The sequence below is a fragment of the Alosa sapidissima genome, chromosome 6 (genome assembly GCF_018492685.1).
Source record: "Alosa sapidissima isolate fAloSap1 chromosome 6, fAloSap1.pri, whole genome shotgun sequence".
Classification (NCBI taxonomy): Eukaryota; Metazoa; Chordata; class Actinopteri; order Clupeiformes; family Clupeidae; genus Alosa; species Alosa sapidissima.
Window position 1 is genome coordinate 3,179,313 of NC_055962.1, and position 22,649 is coordinate 3,201,961.

The 22,649-nt window shown below is 38.8% G+C and overlaps 2 protein-coding genes across 5 annotated transcripts; one reads left to right on the plus strand and one right to left on the minus strand.

The window, feature by feature from the left end:
- The first annotated feature begins 590 nt into the window (after positions 1-590).
- LOC121711871 (peptidase M20 domain-containing protein 2-like) lies at positions 591-6,310 on the plus strand. 2 transcript variants are annotated; one of them, XM_042095735.1, is made up of 7 exons: positions 591-1,465; positions 1,835-1,983; positions 2,746-2,888; positions 2,984-3,138; positions 3,354-3,480; positions 5,333-5,440; positions 5,616-6,310. In XM_042095735.1, exons 1-7 carry the CDS (start codon positions 1,061-1,063, stop codon positions 5,750-5,752), a joined length of 1,224 nt encoding a protein of 407 aa, XP_041951669.1. In that variant the 5' UTR covers positions 591-1,060; the 3' UTR covers positions 5,753-6,310. The 2 variants fall into 2 exon arrangements, with proteins under 2 accessions (XP_041951669.1, XP_041951671.1); XM_042095737.1 differs by having other exon boundaries at positions 593-1,465; positions 2,857-2,888.
- A 618-nt stretch (positions 6,311-6,928) lies between these two features.
- On the minus strand, positions 6,929-17,353 carry LOC121711870 (gamma-aminobutyric acid receptor subunit rho-1-like). 3 transcript variants are annotated; one of them, XM_042095733.1, is made up of 11 exons: positions 17,308-17,353; positions 16,619-16,669; positions 12,865-12,915; positions 12,485-12,591; positions 11,484-11,551; positions 10,544-10,767; positions 9,225-9,307; positions 9,000-9,140; positions 8,746-8,898; positions 7,787-7,983; positions 6,929-7,589 (listed from the first exon to the last, which is right to left on the minus strand). In XM_042095733.1, the coding sequence occupies exons 1-11, from the start codon at positions 17,322-17,324 to the stop codon at positions 7,260-7,262; spliced, it is 1,422 nt and encodes a 473-aa protein (XP_041951667.1). In that variant the 5' UTR covers positions 17,325-17,353; the 3' UTR covers positions 6,929-7,259. The 3 variants fall into 3 exon arrangements, with proteins under 3 accessions (XP_041951667.1, XP_041951666.1, XP_041951668.1); XM_042095732.1 differs by lacking the exon at positions 17,308-17,353 and having other exon boundaries at positions 16,619-16,930; XM_042095734.1 differs by lacking the exon at positions 17,308-17,353 and having other exon boundaries at positions 16,603-16,710.
- Positions 17,354-22,649: the final 5,296 nt, after the last annotated feature.

Genomic DNA, 22,649 nt, shown 5'->3' on the forward strand with positions numbered 1-22,649 from the left:
ACCCATTTAACAGGATTTAACATTAAGGAGATGGAGACAAATTGACCAGCATGATTTATTTTTGTGGTTGTCATTTTTTGTACCGCTATGCGGTACATTTAGTTTTTCCAAATGTTCCTGTTATATGTAAGAATCTAATTAGATCAAATTAGAAATATAACAGATTTCAACATATTAGATATATAAGTAATTTACTTATACAGTTACATACATTTACACATTCATACTCATGTTTTTGTGCCACATTATTCCCTTTTGGAATTTATTTTGTATTATTTTATTGACACACCTCACCTCATACTGGACCTGAAATGAAATAACCATATGCTTAGATACTTAGTGTAGTAATAGAATTGTGTCTGAGCAGAAGGGAAGTTAACTGCTGCAGGCGGACCAGATCTCTCTGTCTTCCCTCACTTTTGTATTTCCTGACCCATGCAGACAATAAAAAAAAAACTGCTTCATCCACCATCATCGTTTCCGAGTGTATCACCAGTCAATCACAACGCAAATTACACATGCCTGTGTGTGTGTGTGTGTGTGTGTGCATGCCTGCCTGCTTGCCTGTATGTGTATGTGTAAGTCTGTTGTTGTTGTTGACCAGTCTTGGAAGGGGAAGCTGAGGAACTGCGCGTCCCTCTGCCAGGGGTGTCAGAGGCGGTATTACGCACTTTCACCGCTATCTGATTCACGTAGATCTGTAGGCCTATCTATGCGGATCGGTCACATATGCAACGAAAAGCAGTTTTTTTTCTGTTGTATTTAAATAGGCTACCAATGTTATGTGTGTTTGCCGTAGGCTATAGCCCTTGAACACGATCTGAATCATTGTCGGGACTAAAATAACTCGTGTCGAAATGTCCTCTCGTCTATAACTAGAACACAGACTGCAAGTCTACTTTAACAGAAGAGGTGGCGACCAACGTGAACTTGTTGCAAGAATTGTCACAATTGCTGGGTGGTCATTTACAGTGTCTGCTACATTTATCCTAGAAAACTGCATGACGTCGGTCAGATTAAAGCGAATGTTTGCAAGTCGAGAAGTCTACAACGCTGAAAGATGAAGGGGTCTGAATCTCTTCAGGATTTGAAAAGGCAAGTTTGTATAACAATTGATGAAGCCAAGGATAAATTTTGGCACCTTAGCCAAGACATTTGGACTTGTCCAGAGCTAGCGTATGAAGAGAAAAAAGCGCATGACAGACTGGTAAGATTTTTCAGTGAAGACAACGGATGGATCGTGGAAGGTCACTATAAACTTGACACGGCATTTTGCGCAACATGGGGACCCTTCGAAGGAAAGTGCGCTGACAATGAAGTTCATATTGGTTTCTTGTGTGAATACGATGCTTTGCCTGGAATGGGGCACGCTTGTGGCCACAATTTGATAGCAGAAGTGGGGGTAGCAGCAGCAACAGGCTTAAAGGTTTTGTTGGAAACTCTGTCAGACTGTCCACGTGTTAAGGTAAAAATACCATTTCATTTTTGATCAGTTGACTTGTATATGAATGTGTATGGCAACAATGTAACAATAATGTTTTTCATAACTGGCAGCATTGTGTTATTTTGTTAGGATAGGCTATAGCCCTACTCTCTCTCTCTCTCCCATCCCGTGGATTAATTTTTTTTAATAGTACATTTTTGTGAAACCATGATTTTTTTTTTGTGAAACCATGAATTTTTGTTAAACCACTTTTATTTGAAGAGCTTTATATCTCCTCTTCACTTTTTTCGAGGAAAACGCCACAGAAATGTAGCCTATAATCAAGCTGAGACATGGCTTACTTTTTTGTTGCAGTTGATCTTGAAGGCCTACATGTTTTGTCTTTTTCAGATTACTGTTTTTGGAACTCCTGCAGAGGAAGCTGGTGGGGGGAAGGTTGACATGATTGATAAGGGGGCCTTTGAGGGGCTAGATGTGGTGTTCATGGCACATCCTTCACAAGAGGATGCCACCTATTTGCCAATTATTGCTGAGCACGAGTAAGTGCAGTAGCCTTAGTGGCATTTCTTGGAAGGTTATGTAATCAGGCTACATGGGCAAAGTTAGCCTATTCCTAAGCATTACAACCATATGTGACAATTTCAACACATGCCTACAGGCTATTAGCCTACTAGAGTAGGCCTATAACACCAACCCTTTTTAGTGACCAAATCAAAATATAAATAACTCCATTGGACGTATAGTTTTTCGGTAGCGACTCGCTACGCCTATGCTGTAGCCTATAGCTATGCTAGGTGAACGATTTGCATATTACAAGTTCGTTTACCATCATGGCTTCGTATAGGTGAAAATCTTGCATGTAGGTAGGTCCTACCTTTAAAGACCCTATGTGTATTTAGGCCCTACAGTAAGTGTGTAGTAGCATCTAGTGGTAAGGTTGTGGAATTGCAGCCAAATAAATGGCACTAAATCTGGTGGCAGAAATAGGCTACAGTCACAGTCAAATGGCATAAAAAAGCGAAAGGCCTTCATAAGAGCCAGTAGTTTGGTTTGTTCTTTCTGTGCTACTGTAGCAAGATGGGGGCACAATGTGGCAGGAGACCCATTCCCTATGTAGATATTAAAGGCTCATTCTAAACTCAGGAAACACAACAGGTAATTATTGCATTTCTGCTAATAAATCACCTTCAATCACAATCTAACTTTAATTTCTAGCTGACTTGCCCATTTAGTCTCTAATGACGTTGATGTTTTTAAGCTATGCTTGTACTGTATGTGCATGTGCATTTGTTTATCCACAGTGTTGTTGTGAGGTACCATGGCAAAGCCGCCCATGCCGCTGGCTATCCTTGGGAAGGAATCAATGCTCTTGATGCAGCTGTCCTTGCCTATAACAACCTTTCTGTTCTCAGGCAGCAGCTGAGGCCAGACTGGAAAGTACATGGTGAACCCCCGCCCATTCCCCACATAGTCGAACACATCAGACATTTCCCTTGACTAATACAAAGCACCTCATGGAGTTTTGATGCGTATTTGCAGGTATTATTCGTCATGGTGGGGTTAAACCCAACATCATCCCAGACTTCACCGAACTTGAATATTACCTGCGAACACCATCACGCAAAGACCTGCAAACTATCCGAGCCAAAGCTGAAATGTGTTTCAAAGCAGCAGCCATGGCAACAGGTTGTGAGGTAAGTGGGATGAATGTTTATTAATTATAAAATCCCCTTGTTGGTTGACTTATGTACAACATATGCACTTGCCATGTCACTAAGCTGTTAACCTGTGTTTCTGTGGTATTGAACTTATAGGAACACCCCAATTTATGGGGAAATTAGCATATTTCCTTTAAGAATGGAAAGTTGTGTTCGTGTAAGAATATAATTTACCATAATGTCACTTCAAGGTTGAAGTTCTATTTGCAAAAAATGAGTTTCACAACTTATTGCGTATTCCTACGCTGGAAAGGCTGTTTGAACAGAATGGAAAAGCTTTAGGCATGGAGTTCATCCCAGACATCAATGGCTCTGAGGGTAAGCATTAACAAACTGCTTTGTCTGTAGAAACCTTTCCATTCACCACACATTTGGCCCGCAACATATAAACATATTTAGGTCTTGTTTGCGCATAGAACTAAATGTCAACTCTGCTCATATAGTCATCATGTTTTGTTTAGTACAGGAGTTACGACGGAGTATTAGGGCCACACATAAAGAAACAAATATTTTTGCCATAACGAGATTAAACAAGACATGTCGACTTTTAAGTCGCCATGTCGACATTAAACTCTACATTTCGAGAATAAAGTTGAAATATCATGTCGACTTTAATCTCGACGTGTCGACATTAAACTCAACATTTTGAGAATAAAGTTAGTTTGGAGAGAGAACGACCGCTCGGGACGATTGAAAAGGAGGACGAATGAAACATTCCAGTTTTCTTCGAGTGCAACAATGATTAGACATAGGCCTACATCATGTGGACAAAACATAGAACATAGGCCTATTGACCTCCGTTGCTCAGCCAAATACTTTCCTGTTAGGTCCTTTTATCACGGAGTTACAGGCGATAAATGCGATGGTCAAAAGTAAACGTCATTAGCGGTTTATTCATTTATTGTAGGCCTATTATTAAAGAGTGTTTTTCATCTAAAGGTTCAACTTCATGCTTATGCACTAGACTAGGCATAAGTGCTCTCCCCAATCCCAGACTTTCACATTGCATGTTTGTTTGTAATGGATGCAAAACAGCCTATTGCTGAATGTCTATGGAGGGACGAATGAAGCTGTCCTCCCGACCAGGCAACCCCATGTATTCTAAGTAAATGCACACATATCTGTGTTTATAGCTTCCTATATATATAAAAATCAGAGTGAAATAACATTTTGTACTATAGAAACATTATATCATTGGAAACATGTATTATTCTAGCTATATAAATGGCATAGTGCATGGTATTTCCATAACCGCGAGATACTGTACAGCGCATCACAATGACGGCAATGAGTAGTTAACAGACAAGCAATATATCTGAATATCTGCAATCTAGCAATCTATCTGAAATAACACCTATTTGAAGTAGGCCTATTATTCATGTCACATACAGTATTGTGTGTTAGTGTAGGCTACATAGCTTAACTGTAGGGCTATGTTTAAACTGTATTTCGAGTTTAATGTCGGCACGTCGAGATTAAAGTAGATATGATATTTCAACTTTATTCTCGAAATGTCGAGTTTAATGTCGACATGGCGACTTTAAAGTCAACATGTCGAGTTTAATCTCGCCATGGCAAAAATATTTTTTTCTTCATGTGTGGCCCTAATACTCAGTCGTAGGTGTAGACATTTTGCTTGGGGATGATATGGGGGTGATATGCCTACAATTTAGATTTTGTGTTTTTTTTTTCTTTCTGAAACACATTTTTTTTGGGCAGAATTTGGGCAGCCGTGGCCCTGGTTAGCACTTCGGACCTGAAACCGGAGTGTTGCCAGTTCGAACCCCGACCACTAGGCACGGCTGAAGTGCCCTTGAGCAAGGCACCTAACTCACTGCTCCCCGAGCGCCGCTGTTGATGCAGGCAGCTCACTGCGCCGGGATTAGTGTGTGCTTCACCTCACTCTGTGTACACTGTGTGCTGTGTTTGTTTCACTAATTCACGGATTGGGATAAATGCAGAGACCAAATTTCCCTCACAGGATCAAAAAAGTATATATACTATACTATACTATACTATACATTCAATATATAAACCTATCCTCACAATAGGACCCAAAAGGGCTGAATAACAATTTTGGCATCTTTATGAGTTCACGTAACAGGACAAGTGAAGAATGTGTCTCTATTTGCCACAGTATCTTCTAAGAATGCATTTCTTATTCTTGAAGGTTCAACAGATTTTGGGAATGTATCATTTGTTGCACCTGGTATTCACCCCAACTTCTACATTGGTTCTGAAGCTTTAAACCATACAAAAGAATACACAGTGGCAGCTGGTGAGTCTCAGGATTGTTTCTAATTATAATGTGGTCTGAATAAGTAGTTTAGAGGGTATTTCTACAATTGATTTACTATAGCTAGATTATATCAGGTCTCTTTTAGAGTAAATTAGATTATTGTTGTCATTTTTTGGTCATTCTTTAATTATGCATTTTATATCTTGGTCTTTAGGTTCAGAGACAGCACAGTTCTACACTTTGCGGACTGCCAAAGCTTTGGCTATGACAGCCCTTGATGTCATTTTCTGCCCAGAGATGATGCAGAGGGTGAAAGTAGAATTTAATGAGGCTAAACTGAAAGAAGAATGAGTATAAAATTGAACAAGACAAAGGGCGAGCCTCTCAACACTGAATAATAACTTAATAGAAAAACAACTTAGCCAAGCTTGGAAAGATGATCAACTTAAGGGAGAATTCCGGCAGCACTCTGGGGGCATGTTCATGAGCAGCTACTGCTACACTCCGGGGGTATGTTCGTGAGCAGCTACTGCAACACTCTGGGGGCATGTTCGTGAGCAGCTACTACTCTGGAGGCATGTTCATGAGCAGCTACTGCAACACTCTGGGGGCATGTTCGTGAGCCGCTACTGCAACACTCTGGGGGCATGTTCGTGAGCCCCCATGTTCACTGTAGCTGTCTGCGCAGATCCAGCTGTTGGCTGCAGCAACTTGAGCTATAGGTAGAACCAATTGTTTTCGTTTTTTTACGCACCAGCAGTACTAGTGAACACGAGAAACAGAGATCTATGTGAAAAATCGCTGGAATTCTCTTTTAAATGGGACATAAACAACATGAGACATGGCTAATATTGTTAGGATTTAAATAATGACTAATTCTTATATAATAAATAATTACTCTTCCTCCACTATTTCCATTATTTTGGATTCTATGGTGTCATCTTCAATTGGACAGGTCATCATTTCATATTTTGTAGAAAAAAAAGTGAAGTTATCATACTAGCAGTTCAACCAAGATGGCAGGGTTTCAGGGGTTTGGGAATACCAAAAGTGAATGTAAAGCTCTTCCAAAGACTGTTCATCTGATTTTCACACACAAAAAAAATGTACTGTAGGCATCTTTTAGGGCATGTCCATAATATCTTTTGTTAAATTTCAGACCCTCGCACTGATATTTCCTCATAAAGAAAGTGAAACGTCCGACAGGTGGGACGATCAGCATATATGGTGACCTCTTGACCGTGTATGAAGATTTGAAGTAAATCAGATCAGTACTTTTAAAGTTATGTGTGAGCATACACTCACACACAGATTCACAGATGGGCAAACAGACAGATCTGAATATAATACCATGTGCTCCCTACCAGGAGCAAGGATAATCATTTATACATCATAAAGGTTTTATTTGTACTTCTTTTATTACATAATGAAGTGGATATTACTTATAATAAATTAGCTGTACTATTTACCATTCTAATTAAGAATTCACAACAAATACAAAACCATCAGATGCAAACAGAGGTTTACAGTAACTGTGATTATAGGTCAAAATTATCTTCCCTTCCCTTTGTTGCAGAATACAATAGATTGGAAAAATAAAAAATCCTGAACTAAAAATGTTAAAAACTTCTTAGTGGCCAATATCACAATTATTAAATTGACATCAATCATGCATCTCAGTACCTGGTTTTGGGGTTAGTGGCATTGTTTAGGCTTGCTTATTGGTGCTGTTTATTGTGGAGTGCCTGACACTGAAGCCACATACACTCTCTGTACTCACCCGGTGTTGAAGCATTAAGAGAAATTCCTTGGTGTGCCAACAAGTGCCCATTCCAGTGAACATTATTTTCAAGGGACGTTATAAATAGATGGCCCAATAAATAATGTTGAAGAGCATGTAAGCCCCAGGAAAGATGACTCGTGAATATTTGTCTATAGCGTGTGTGTCAATCCACATGCTGTTGTATGCTCTTGGGTTTCCAGGGTGAGTGTCCTGGTCTCCACTCAGTGCCAGCTGCACCAGGATCCTCTCCCTCTGCACCCCGTTCTCCTCTGGTATACTGTAGTTTCCTGTGGTGTTTATGTCCTCCTGCATTCCATAGTTTCCTGTTGTGTTGACATCCATGTCGCTATAGCTGCTGCTCATCATCATCTGGTCAGGGTGAGTGAGGCCACATGTGCATGGAAGCTAAAAACAAGGTTGTCAGCCAGGTAAGCAGTCTCACGCCTACATTGGTAGAGACTGTAAAAGAGCACCTACAGAATAACAGGCCTAGGACATGATGTAATGGCTTCTTAGAAAAGACTGAAAGAGAGAAGGTTCTACAGGTGCATTTAATAGGTATGTAAATGCTTTTTATATCTGCCCAAATCAAAAACTCTTACCCTTTCTCGTAGTTTTCTCTCTTTCCGTTCTTGCACTGTTGACAGGTAGTTAACAGCTGCGTACTCTATCACTGACAGAAATACAAACACAAAGCTGACCCACAGGTAAATGTCCACAGCTTTGATGTAGGAGACCCGAGGCATTGATGCATTCACTCCAGTGATGATAGTGGACATAGTGAGCACTGTGGTGATGCCTGGAACACAGACAAAAATAGCAACAAAGTTTAGATCATTACAGTGTTTTCTTACATGTTAGACATTCTGGATTCAGCTTGTTTTGTCTTGATAAAGATAGTAATCCCTGGAATACATGAAATCTACAGTTACTTGCTCAATGTCATACACTGAAACATACCCAACAATGGTCACACTTTACTCTTGATAGTCTACTCCCTTTCTACAGATGTAATATATATACTGTATATACAGTATGTTTGAGGGAATATCAGTGCACTGCCAGGACACACCTGTGACATCACCGTCTAACTCAGTATGGGGGTCAGTGTTAGCTGAAACAAGATTTAAATTGAGTTTGGGCTGCAACAGTGTCCCATGCTACCTATATCCCCGATGGTACTTATGTAGCTACAGAGCTGCAACAGTGTCCCATGCTACCTATATCCCTGATGGTGCTTATGTAGCTACAGATTAGAGCTGCAACAGTGTCCCATGCTACCTATATCCCCCATGGTGCTTATGTAGCTACAGCTGAATTGAAAGGATGTTCCAGTGGGAAAGCCTCTTCAACTACAAAAAGAATGCTTATTTAAGTATTACTAAATATACTCTGTGTGCCATAACCCAACAGCTAATCAAAATATCCCTACTGAACTTAAAGCATTTGATTGTCCTTAATTCATACCCTAAAATTATGATCTGGAAACTAACTGTTATTTTTCAATGGCCTTTATATAGTATCAAATGTCAAGTTAGGGTGGAAATTATGGTAACGATACCTAATGGGACCCTTGCTGGTACAGCCCGCCTATCAATCCAAAAGGACACCCAAGACAGCATGACCATGAGAGTGGCAGGAAAGTAAGTCTGGAGCAGGAAGAAGAAGATGTGGCGTCTCAGAGTGAAGGTGATGTACAGCCGATTGTACCAGCCTAAGGGGTAACACCATACACACAAAATTTATATAAACTACATTTGTGTAATACTTTTCTGTGACATGATTTTTTCTACTGAAACAGTCGTAGACCAGTACCTGTGCTGCTGTAGAAGGCTAGCTTTGTAGAAGTGTGGAATTTCTGTATGAGGAACTGTGACACTGAGATTCTCTCATCTGTTTGAAGTGATTCATTCCCTTTCTTCCAGTAGAGCATTAAGTCATCATCAGTATATGCATCTGCAACAACACAAATAAACATTCCACTGGAAACTTTTAAAAGGGAATTTAAAAAAGACAGAAAAAAGTGGTTTGATGACTTACAACTCTCTATTTCAAGCGAGCACGTCTGTGTGTCCAGAGGAAATCGGCTTAGGTCCATACTGCACATAGCTGTAACTGTGACCCTAGAAAATCATAGTGTGCTTGTTAATTAAGCAGTGGGCATCACATGCATATACTTCAGGAAACAAGATGGAGAAGGCTCTAAGACCCTGGCTAAAGATTTTTAAAGTGAGTTTGTTCAAACAGAACAAAATGGATGTTGACAAACTGGATACAGATCATGTAAATCCAGACAAATCCAGAGGTAGGCTACTGTAGAGGAGGATGAGGTATTATTTTTTGTACATTAAATGCACTAACTGATGTTTTCACTAACATCTGAGCTAATCCCTATGGGTATTTAATGATAAATTCCAACAGGATCCCCTAAAGTTATAAAATCTATTTCTACCCAGCAAAGCTCCATCCACACCCCCTCATCCCTGCTGCAATATTCCACATGGCCAAAACATCTGTATTAATTGTAATTATTCTTAGCGCAGATGTGTGCACCATGCAGTGTGTTAATGTTAAACGGCATGTGTGAGTTTTTAAAAATGATTATTATAGGGGGACCAAGGGGACCAAGTTCTGTGCAAAAGGATGCCCTCATTACCATCAATGTGTCTTGTAAGACATTATTTTACCACCAACATAGTTTCACACTTTATATTTCTAACTCAAACTATTTTCAATTAAGTATTTCCATATCGACCCAATAGACATATTAGAATACCATTTTCTGAACGGAAATACCAGTGCTTGCTTAACAAAAACTTTAGAAAATGTTATGTTGTAGAATAGAGCTTAACTTGTGTTTATAAGAGACGCCCAGATTTTTGGGTAGCTTCTCTTGTAATTACCCTCATGGCCTGCAAGTGACAGACCTAAGGCAGGATGTACATGAGCTGAAAAGTGCATAGTTGAACTGTTTCTTTTTGCATGGGAAAATATGGCCCTGAATGCATAAATAGATGAATGAATAGGTAGGCTACATGACTGATATCAATACGGAGCCAAATAATCCTTCTTCTGTCAGAGATCAACAAGATGTGGTTTACTAGTTTTGGGCATACATCTACAAGTTTTTCTAAATGCTACCCAAGTTCAATCTTACACAGTGACTGGGACATGGAAAATGGACATTATTTGCATGAATGACGATGTTGACTTTATGCAACAAATGCATGACGCTTGGCCATGGTCAAATGTACTGTGCATGGTAGCACACTCTGGCCTGTCAATACAATTTCAGCGGATTATTGGGCCAAGGACTTAAAATCTCACACCTGCATGGATACTGGCTGCTAGGTAGTTACCTCAGGCTGTAGAGAACTTTTCCATCAGGGTACACTCTTAGCATTACATTATCAGTGGTAGTGTCATGGGTGAATGACCTCTTAGAGTGTACAAAGAACATATCAGGAACCCAGATCTTCTTCACCAGACGACTATCAAAGGTCATGCTCTGGTTTTTATTGCTGGGAAATGATAGGCGCTCATCTTTCCAGTAGTGCCTCAGGTACAAGGTCATGGTGAAGTCCTGTATTGGATATAAATACTGCTTATTGCCAACGTTTGCATGTACTTTATACATAAACACTGTTGCATCATCTGTAATACATTGTAACATATAACCCACTATTACAACTTGTGAAATTCAGTGAATGTATTGATAATCAATCTTCTAATCTGGTCTGTCTGTTGATGGGTTTGTTCATGCCAATTTGTTTGAAAATTAGCTTATTTGGCATCTTCCCCAGAGTTAGATAAGAGGATACACACCCTTCTCTTCTCTTTGTGTACAATAACCCAGTCATAGTTCAGTGGTAGTGGGTCGTTACAGAGTCATCCCTATGTTCCCCGCTTGGGGTTTGGTTAGGGTTAGAATTAGGGTCCTATGTTCCCCGGTCCCATCCATAGGGCCTGGGGAACATAGGACCCGGGGAACATACTGTAGGTATGCTCCCGTGGGTTACAGCAGTTAGCCTATAGCTAAAAGGGAGCTTAGCCTACAGTGAATTATGCTAAACTAGAGTAACGGTGTCAGACTGGGTAATATTGTATGCACATAGAAGAGAAGGGTATGTATCTTCTTATCCAACTCTGGGGTAGACAAGCAAATAGGCTAAGCCAGTTTCCTAAAAAGTTTCGTGTTCCTTTCAACCTTGCACTTGTTTCTGCATCTTCAGCATCTGTGAGGTGGACCTAAAACTATTTAGGCTACACAACTGTGTTTTTATCCATAAAGAGCTTTACCATATCAACTTCAGAAATTTTGTCCAGACTCTCAACTTGGACATCTACACCTACAGGAATGGCTGGTCCTGTATACAGAAAAAAAAAACATACAAAATATACATAGATATACAAAACAATTATTTGACAAAAACTTTTGCAGCTGGCCATAGCATAATGGTACAGTTATATGTATACTGTATGATATTGTATCAAAAACACATGAGAAACTCCCAGTTTCCCTAATCCCTCATATCAGGATCTACTGTGTATCCCATAATCCCTAGCTCTACACAGCCTCTCCCAGTGCTTTTGCCACAGAAACAATAAATATGTGGTTGATTTTGTGCTGATGCTGAACTGAAAGTATAGAGCAGAATAAAGTTTTCTCTGTAGATTATGTTCTATGTGTTTTATACAGTACGTCCTCACTATTAAATAGGCAAATTAGTCAAACCAGACTACAAAGTGTTTCTTATCTTATTTTTTGCAAATTTAAGTTTACCACAGTGGTAAATGGACCTGATATGTTGAAGCATTATTACATTAATCATACTTCATTTTAACTCATGAAAAATAAACAGGTCAGTGTAAATAGCTGCCTGCTTTGGGTCTTAAGATTCAGATTAGCAAACTCTGACATGATTTAATTCTACACTCAAGCAACGACTGGTCATGGTCTGTAATTATCTGCCTGTTCCCTGATGTTCTAATCCAGGATATGTTATGTAATCAATTCAGAGTATATGAGATAGGCATAGACACAGATTATAATAATGATGTGTGCTGCTGTGAATATCCAGCAGGGTTGTGCAAAATTCAAATTGGAAGTCTGCCTCCTGTTTGCTACCTCAATCGAAATTCAGGTGTAATTCAAGAATTGAATTGGAATTTAAGAGCCAGTTTCAATTCAATTTTGGAATTTTGCACAACCCTGATATCCAGAGGACATGAGGGACACAATAATGAGTGCTCAATGGTCTCCAGAAATGATGACACTCTTACAAAGATTACAAGAATACCTCCAAAACCAGGCCTCATAGTGAAGTCATGGTCGTCTATTCGGAGGAGCTGTTCAGATTTTGTCACAGGGAACTTGGTCATATCAGAGCTCCTTTTTAAAACTGGGCTGTCAGGGAAAAGTATAATGTCACAGTCAATACTCATTTTCAAAAATAAAACTGTCATTTTAAACATGTTGATAAGCTTGCATTGTCTAAGATGAAACATTACAGTGAATGAGAGGTTTTACCCAAGAGTCAGCCTGGATCAATATTTGGATAAAAATGGATCAAACATGATGCTATTGTGCTTCTGTATATTTATTAAAAGATACAATCTGGAAAAATGTCTCAAACAATTGAATGGATTGTCGTGAGGTAATTGATCATAAATGGGGTACCTGCCAGATGAATGACTTCTTCCTCCAACCAAGTAGGATTCTCTTTTAGACCTGTGAAGAAAAACACTGAATCAGCTTCGTTCTGTCTGATGATTATAAAAGAGGGAAAGTATGACACGCAAGTCTGACATTATTCAGGTTTTTGATGTATTTTAAAACATAACAATAGCTTTTAAAGGCTTTTTAAAGTTTTGAGTGGCAGGGCATTTCTTGTTGCACACAAATATTTGAACCGGTCCTTAATGAGCCATACCCTTACCCAAACATCTGTCAAATATCATCTGTTAGTATGAGACCAATATACCCAAAGTCTGAATTTCACATTGGTTTCCCACTCCCTTTAAACCTTTAATCACATCTTATGAAGCCATAGGATAAAACCATATAACCATACATTCAGTATGTGTATTCACTTTACAAGATCACAAAAGATTACATATTCCAGGACCTCTCCAGGTAGAGAAGCTTTATTAGGACAAAGTCCAGATAAAACCAAGCCCATACCATCACAGAATAAGCCTGGCAAAACAATTTCATCAATCAAATATATCAACCAGTGATGGAAACATTACATGAATTATATCAAGAACGTGTGCCATTGCACAGTAGAAAAAATATGAAAACTAATTTGTGTGCTACCAAACCAAACTACTGTACATCACTGTATTTGTGTATGGGGAATAGCTCAACAGATAAATTAAGCTACCAAAACAACCAAAAACATCTTGGTTGTCTCCAAGAGTAGTACATTACAAGTTACAAGTAAAAATGCTGCTGCTATTATATGATTTCAGATAAGGATTCTAAAGCTGATTTTGGTGTAAAAAGATGAGTGATAACACTGTAAGTAAAAGGGAACAGTCTTCCTCACTTGAATTGATTTAACAAGTTGTTCCCTCCCTGAACAAAGAACTCTGCACTCATCTAACACAGGTTGATATTCAGACCTGACAGCACTGAAGTGGTGTGACTCCGTGGCATCGGTGATTTTTTTATTTTATTTTTTATTATAGAAGCCCATGTACTGGGCCCATGATTTGATGTGACAAATGCTTAGACAGCAAGGCACACTGAGACATTCTGAGGCCAGAGTCAGTCTCTTCCGAAGATCAGCGCTTTAACAAAACAAGACAATCTCTCCTCTTAGGCTCCCACTCTTGCACAGACAAACAAAATACATTAAAAGCTTAGTTCCTTGTAGCCTACATCCTCCTACAAGATAAACCTGTAGTAGTAGTCAACATGGATGCCAGAAATAAGACTGATGGCAGCAAAGAGCCATCTGCCTGTCAACAAAGCACCACGGATCTGATTGATACATTTCTAAAAAGAGAGATCCACTGAACTATAGCACTGGAGAGAATGTACTTTTGGAATATCATTCCTCTCACTGTATAGTCTGGGTGAACCCACATGAACCTGTTAGCACATTTGAATTTGCTCTGCAGGTCCGTCTGGAAAGGATCCCATTACGCCAGTTTCTAAACTTCCAGGGGCGTAACCAACAGTGAAGTGAAACTTAAATAGGTACATTAAGCTATTACCAAATTGTTTCAGACGTGCAGCAAACACGTTTTTCTTATAAACAAAAATGTAAAAGATAGTTGTTTAGTCAGTTCCAAGGAAAATGCACTTTCCTGGGTTTTTGAGAAACGGACGTCAATGGGATCCTTTCCAGACGGACCTGTAGAGCAAATTCAAATGTGCTGGGTTCGTCTATGGGTTCACCCAGGCTACTTAATGGGTTTACATTCCTCTGAAAAGTAACTTAATCACAACACAACACAGCTCATGAGATATACAGTACAAGTCATACTTGCACAGTGTATGTGCTGTAGTAGAGAGTCGTGACATAATATGGAGCATATCACCTAGATGTTTTGACCGAGACAGTTCGTTTTCAAATATAGTGTTTGACTTATTATTTGACTTATTGTTGCCTTTTTCTGACAAGTTTGTATGCCTCTGCTGTGCAAAACATGTCCTTTTACAATTGTACAATTCAATTACATTCATTTTAAAATGAATGAAAATAAATACATTTAAAAATAAAATTTTGAGAAAATCTAGATGCACTGATATCAAATGTAACCCACACACATTAGTCAAAAGGGTGAGTAGCTGGAACTCAAATGGCAAAGAAACAGTGAACAATGCTGCCTAAGGCTGTTTTATTGTGTTGTGCTGTGACTCTCTCTCTCTCTCTCCCAGAGCAATGGAACATCTACAGTGATAGCTGTGCCGTATATAGTTTATCTTCATCCAAACTATTCTGATTGTTGCTACAGGGAATGATAACACTGTGATTGTGTGTGACACTCCAGAGTACAGAAAAAAAATCAGTTCTTCCAATTTTGTGAGCTTTCATTTGCAAATTCAAGGATTGCCTTATTAATTCTCTTATTAACACAATATCTCTGCAAGATGTTTGCATTATAAGGTATTTATTTCATTTAACATTTTTGTCGCAATAGAAATACTCGACTACAATTTATGACAATTACACTATTTCTAGAAATTTCAAGAAATTCATTAAAATCACTCCGATTTTAACTATATTTATCACAACCATCCACAGCAAGATCCTAGAACTGATCAAAGCATTGAAAAAAATGCACAGCTTCTAACTATACATTCAATAGCTTTAATGTTTAACATTTCGCCTAGGGGTGTAACAGTACACAAAAATGACGGTTTGGTGTGTACCTCCGTTTTGAAGTCACGGTTCGGTTAATTTTCGGTACAGTGAGCCTGTAGGCACTGCTAACCTAAAATTGACTGATAATATTGCTGATGTGCAACGGGAACAGTATTTTGAAAAGGTGTCAAATGCTTTTTGATGTTAATTGACTAAACTGACATAGGTCCACCACTATGTTTGTGTGGGAAATCAATATTTGAAACAAGGTCTGCAAGCAAAAAAGCCTACTGTTGATTACTGTTAACCCTGCATTTGGTACATTCGGTACACATCTGTATCGAACCTAATGTCCTGTAGCCTACCTAAAGATTCGGTACAAATACGTGTACCTTTACACATCTAATTTCGCCAACTAAAACCTTGGAGTAACAAAGGGTTGGAATTCTTCTATTCTGCTATACCAAGGCAATAAATCAAATGACCCTCACACACCAAAATTAGATGTTATGCTACAATAATGTGGATTGGGGATATGTCTTATGGGTATTTTACACATTTACACACAAGTCATTAATGTGTTGCTTTTTCTTAATTAGTTGAACAGTAGATTATTAGTAGTATTGGGTTCAAGTGGGCCTACTTAGGGAGCATTCATATCTATAAAAAAAGGAGTTAAAATTATACATTTTCCATGGAGTGCTAAATCATTTACTCCCAAAGTACATTAGTTTAAATAACGATTGTTTTTAGAAATAGGCTATGCCATCGCAGGAAGAAAGGTGGGGTGAGGTTCCAATAGGAATCATCAATCAATCAATCAAGCAGTTTTCCAAGAACACAAACTGCAATATGAGTAATGTTTTCTAGGCTAAGCTGGGAGAGACTCCGACTCCTCATCGAAAAGGATTGTTGCTGTTTTTATTTATATGACTCTATAGGCTATAGACGTATACGACATAGCCTATAGACATTAAACATACAGGTGATTAAAAATAAACATTAAGAGTGTGAATGTGATATGAAAAGTTTCATCACACTTTCTCAATTAGGCCTACAAATATGCTGTGCATGCATGCTGAGATAATTAGACTACTTACTTGAGATGTTCTTTACCTGATCTGATTTTGTGTTTGAAGTGGACGTCCCCTCTTCAGATGAGAAGACCTGCAAAAAACTCCGAAAAAACAGATGATCAAGAGGGCATCCGGACGCATGGTCCTTGCGCACACAGTGGGGTAGGGAAATAGCTAATCGACCAACTCTCCGACTGCGTCTCAAATGAAAATTAGTTCACAAACATTTTACCACAACCTAACTCAGGGATATAGTTTAAAACTATCATGACCAACTGATCTTTAGCACACAGAGGACGAAACGAAAGCCAACAAATCCTAACGTAAGCTGCCACGCATTTCACCTATTCCGTTCGCGGTACTACGAGTACAACACTGACGTGTGTATGGGTGGGAAAACGGTGATGCTTTGCGTGCACCGTATCAACTCTGCAATGGTTTTCGATATCTCCATCCGTCTTTCGCATGTGTCTTTAAGAATTGGCTTGTTGGACTTGTTGGCTTGTCTCATTGTATTCTATTGCTTATATAATGTTGGCTACATTATAGCTTACTAGCAATGCTGTCCGACATCTCCAAATGCTCCAGAAGAGATTAGAGTAAAAGGATTTTGATGTTTTTGAAAATATTAAATATTAAAAATAAAACAACAGTTTCCCTAAGGCTATGATGAAGTGACTGAATAGGATCTAACTGTCAAATAAGCCTATTACTTTTGAACAGACATACCTTGTAAAGATGAGCATACTTATTAATAATGGACTATGTATGTGGCTGATGCCCTGCCTGGATGTAGTCATTTTCAGACAAGCTATCGAAATGTGTCAATATTAACTAATCAGTTACAGAACTGGTTATGAGTGAAAGCTGTGATTTCCCTGGAGCAGAGCCAGCATTACACATCAGCATAACCTTACAGCATGTTCAATAATCTTGCATCATCCCATGTGCTCAGTCCCTTCCACTGGGCTTGGTATGTTTGTTGTTGAATACGCAAGACCACTTGATGATTTTTGTTACAACTATTTTAACAAGCATAATTTTGAAATACATTCAAGTGATCATACAGACAGCATCTGGTGCAAATTCATCTCAGAGAGCACACACAGGACATGGCAGTTCACCCTTTGCCCGACACAAATCACAGATTAACCCATGAAAAGCAGCATCATTCAAATCCAGCATGTGACATAGGCTTTACCGACATGTGCATGTGGAGCAAGCAGAGCCGTCAGGCTGTCATCACAAACAGGACGGACACATACGAATGAAAAACATCCTTTACATAGTTCTTATGTACTGTGAGTTCTTATTTTAGAGGGAGCTTGTTCTTTGGGTGTTATAAGTGTACTCATGACCACAATATTAGAATAAACAAGTTTATGAGAGGCATATTTATGTTTTACTCTTGACATTACTCACTGTTTGGATTACACTATTTACATTTCATCATTACTGTCAGACACCAAACAGGACGAGGACCACAAAAGCGTCACGTTCAAAAGTTTATTTAAGGGTTGGGGGTTAAGGGGGTTTCAGGGGTTCCGGGGGGGGTACAGGAGTTCCAAGAGTCTGCGTGTGTGTGTTCCCCCAGTAGCCGAACAGCGATGGCAGGAGCTGGATGATCCGGGAAGTCCTGGGGGAAACACACACAACAGCAATTGAACCGAAGCAGCAGTACAGTCAAGGACTAGGCGGTATTCGTAGAAGAGGGACGGAAGGCAGGTCAAGATTACCGGGGCTGGAGAACACAGAAGTAGTCGAGCGGGTCCGGGATCACAGGCAAAGAGTCAGAGGCGTTTTCCAAAACAGGCAGGTAACTGGTGCTGGTTGCAGACGATCTGACAAGTGTGGACTGAAAAGCAAGGCTTTATATACAGGGCATGATGAGTGGTGAATGCAGTGCAGCTGGTAGGTAACGAGGGTGAGGCAGAGCAGAGCAGAGCAGGAACAGGTGGAGGTCAGACTTCAATCAGCGTGTGTTACCAGGCAGAGAGAGAGCTCATGACAATTACAGTTTTTTCTGAATGCTTAAACACATTTTTTGTAACTATGGCTTTTTTTGCAAAACTCTACACACAAATGGCAAAACCACTCACTGAGTTCGCAAAACTAAAAGCACAAACACTGCTTTGCACTCAGTTTGCAATTTTGTAACACACACTTTGCACAACTGTAGGCACAATGGCTATTATTTACACTATTTTGCCAACTCTCTGGCACACTTTCTCATGTGAAAACTGTTTTAGATAATTAGTTCACTTTGCAATCAGCCTAAGCACTATAAATAAGCCACAGGTAATGTACAATGGGTACGATGGAGTGAGCAGGAAGAGTGAGAAGAGGAAAAAACAGACAAAAAAACAGTCTACATGTGGGGATATTGTCATGTCAGGCCTGGATACGTCATTCCAGAATATATTTTTCCCGGTGCCTTGGACTAGGACATTGCATGTGATGTAGACAGAATTTTGAGAGAGACGACCCGATGTAGACTGATTTGTTTTGTCTCAGTGAAATGCTATTTTGTGTTTTGACTTGGAAAAACACACTTGTGTTTGTTTTGATGTGTGTAAATAAACACTAATACTTGAAGTTGGGATCCCTGTATGTTTACAGAACTATGACAAAAGTATGACCTCAAACTGACATAGTCTACCTTGTGCACAGAGAAAGCAAAAGCCAGATGTGTTTTTTATTCATACCATCAGTGTGTTGTTGGCACATTGTGTGCTTACTATTGTGATGGCTTGTGTTTACTGTTAGATACGAAAACACCATTTTTACGAAGGTGTGAAGAGTTAAGCAAGGTGTGTTAGCTTTTGCAAGAGAACTACAATGTTTTGCTGATTGGGTGAGAGGTTTTGCCATTTGTGTGTAGAGTTTTGCAAAAAAAGCCATAGTTACAAAAAATGTGCTTAAGCAATCAGAAAAAACTGTAAAATATTTTTGTGAGATTAAGGTGTTGGTCACCTAAGAGAGCTGAAACTTGCTTTTTTGCTCAACACCACACTCAGCACATATTATTATTTTGTGTAGAGTTATAATCAGTGGTGATTTGGAAAAGTCTCATAATTGTATCTCGGAAACTTACAGCCAGTCATGCATTCACATTTAGCAACATTATGTGTGTGCCACTAGTCCATTATAGCCATTGTGCCTACAGTTGTGCAAAGTGTGTGTTACAAAATTGCTAACTGAGTGCAAAGCAGTGTTTGTGCTTTTAGTTTTGCGAACTCAGTGAGTGGTTTTGCCATTTGTGTGTAGAGTTTTGCAAAAAAAGCCATAGTTACAAAAAATGTGTTTAAGCATTCAGAAAAAACTGTAAAAGGCCCTAATGAAAATAGTAATCCCTCAGAATAGTATTTTAGAAGCAAAGCAGATTAACATTTTCAGAGAACAGAACATGTGTATGCGTGTCTGCATTAGACAATAAAATATGGTTGGATTCTGGTTGGTGCAACATTGGAATCTTTGCTTACAAAATGTCATGTTTTTTAGAATGTGTTAACAATTTGTTTACACAAGACAGCAATGTCTGAGGGCAGTGCAATTCACTTGCAGTTTGCAGTATATGAGGTGACAAGTTAGTGACACGTAGTAATAGTCATAATGATAGCTGAATATTTTTATGAAATACATAAATGCATACTATGTAGACTACAAAGTTTCGCTACAGGCTTAAATCTATTAGATATCCTGTTATAAGAGATTGCAGCCAGCAGATGGCAACATGGGCAAGTATGACTTATCAATCATGGAATTATTTTTTTAATTTTTTTATTAGCTATCCAGTCTCCCCGTGACAATGATTAGGCTACAGCTGCATCCAATTCCAATTAAATTTTGTTATAAATATTTTTAACTAAAAGAGCATAATGCCTGTGGAATTATATTTACCTCTGGCTGTTCAGAAATAAACCTATTTTAATTAACTGTTAAGGTCATTATGTATCTTCACATTCTCTTTTTAAAATCATACTGTATTTTAATTATACAATATATTTTTTTTTCAATAATGCCAATGATAATTGTGTTCTTCAGTTGTAGAAAAGAGTCATAGTCGATAACATCATACCATGTGTGGGTGAAATCCTAGATGTAACATGGATTGCTTCAAAGACACTCTGCGCCTGAAGATGATAATGTTTCTTTGATCATTGATTCATAAACCAGTTCCTTGAAGGAAGAACACCCACTTGTTGAGAAAACACTTTTGGAAACCCGCCCCTATGTGGGTTGCCTTCTCATATTTGACTTTCAATATTCATGGTATGAATGTGCCATCACTGTAAAATGCATTATAATGTTGCTGAAACTCATTGCTTAAATCAACAGAAAAGACTGTTTGTGCCCAAGGATGAACCTTTGATTTAAAATAAAAGTTAAAATGCAGGTCACATGGCAGCTTATTACCTTTCTTGTTAATATTATATTGCAAAATGCTGTACCACATTCCTGTAACATTGTTGAATTAAACTGTGTTGCAGGCTCAATTCAATGTGACTACACTTCTTCATTTAGTTTGGTAAAGTTTGTCCAAGCTGCAAATTCCACACAACTCAAAATGAGTTTTGTGACATTTTATTACATTAACATTTCCAACAGTAATCTTTACTGGTGTGTACTTGCCCTCTTTATGTGCTCTGCTTTTAGAAATAAAATACACAGAGAGGTGTAAACATCTAAACTTCTGACCTCAGAACAACGCTTAAGTCAAAATTTCCCTGTGGATACATGGCCTTGTGAGTGGATCAGTACAATATTATTTTCATACCATCAGCATTAACCTACCATTTTAACATTATTATTATATTTTCTTTTCTTGTGAGCCACTGGATTTCAGTTGTTTGGTGATTTTTCTCTTATAGGTTACTGAACTGGATACGTTTAAAAGACCTGGACATTATGGCCATGTCTAGCAGAGTGAATGCACCACCACTAGAAACAATTGTATTATTGGACTTGGTGTTTTGTGACTCTCAGGAGTCAACCTCAGCCAGGAATCACACAGTGTCTTGTCATCCTTTCCCCTTCATCCTGTATCAGTAAGTCCTGTATATAAATATGAGTGATTCATACTGTTACATTGGCAACAGCGTGGGCCTACACTGTTGTTTTTGATTGCTGCAACAAGACTATTGATTGGAATACGGCTATGCAGATTAATGTTTATTCCATTTCCAGCCTTCATAGGAATGGACCCACATGTTCTAACTGTGCAAAGGAGATATCTGCACCAACATACATCCACTGTTTGAATAAGTCCCTGGAATGTATGTATTGCTGAATGTTCAGTCTCTCTTGCAAGTACCAAAAGGTCTTTGTACACATAGAGTCATGAGTACAAGACATGCATTGCCTGATGAGAATTTCAATGGGTAATTTAATGCACATTCATGTACTGTAACTTTGCTCATAATCAAAATGTACTCAGATGTATCAAAATGAACCACATGATTCCACTTTTTTGCAACATTAACTGTTTGTAAGCTGACCAACACACAATGCATCTGTCAAAAACAATTGGGCGAATAATTTATTAGACATGCTCATAACACGTTTCTCTTCAAACATGCCATGTGCTCTATAGTTGCATTTATTTGTGTACAAGTTCTGCTTTTAGAAGCATACATTCTTCACTTGCATTAATGCATTCACTGATGGTTCGTGTTACACCTGATAGAACATTTCTCCCTACATGCTGATGTGCCAACTGAGGCAGGAGGGGACAGGAGGAGAAATATTGTTCTGCCACAGTAACCATGCTGGAAGATACTGGGAGACCCTATAGGATTTGGTGAAATAAACAAGATAAGGATGAGTGAAATGCCTGCACTACCATGAATTTGATCCTCTATTGCACTGATAAATTGAAAGGGAAAACTATTTGTAAAAATGCTACAACAAGATAAAAACAAAACCTAAAGAAAGTCACAGGTAAGGCTGAATGTCATAGTACTGATGTTTGGTGGAATCCCATCTGCATGCACTAGTCTATATGTTTGCCTCGAGTCTTAATGAAACTTTTGACAAAACAATTGGCATAGGCATTCATACAAACACTTTTG

What these genes read in the sequence shown, in the direction of transcription:
- LOC121711871 (XM_042095735.1), top strand. Translation starts at nt 1,061, where the DNA reads ATGAAGGGGTCTGAATCTCTTCAGGATTTGAAAAGGCAAGTTTGTATA. An exon ending in CCATGGCAACAGGTTGTGAG is followed by an intron (nt 3,139 to 3,353) that starts GTAAGTGGGATG and finishes TGTCACTTCAAG; the next exon opens with GTTGAAGTTCTATTTGCAAA. An exon ending in AGAATACACAGTGGCAGCTG is followed by an intron (nt 5,441 to 5,615) that starts GTGAGTCTCAGG and finishes CTTGGTCTTTAG; the next exon opens with GTTCAGAGACAGCACAGTTC.
- LOC121711870 (XM_042095732.1), bottom strand. Translation starts at nt 16,719, where the DNA reads ATGCGTCCGGATGCCCTCTTGATCATCTGTTTTTTCGGAGTTTTTTGC. An exon ending in AAATTTCTGAAGTTGATATG is followed by an intron (nt 10,768 to 11,483) that starts GTAAAGCTCTTT and finishes TATCCAATACAG; the next exon opens with GACTTCACCATGACCTTGTA. An exon ending in AAAGTTCTCTACAGCCTGAG is followed by an intron (nt 9,308 to 10,543) that starts GTAACTACCTAG and finishes ATGATTTTCTAG; the next exon opens with GGTCACAGTTACAGCTATGT.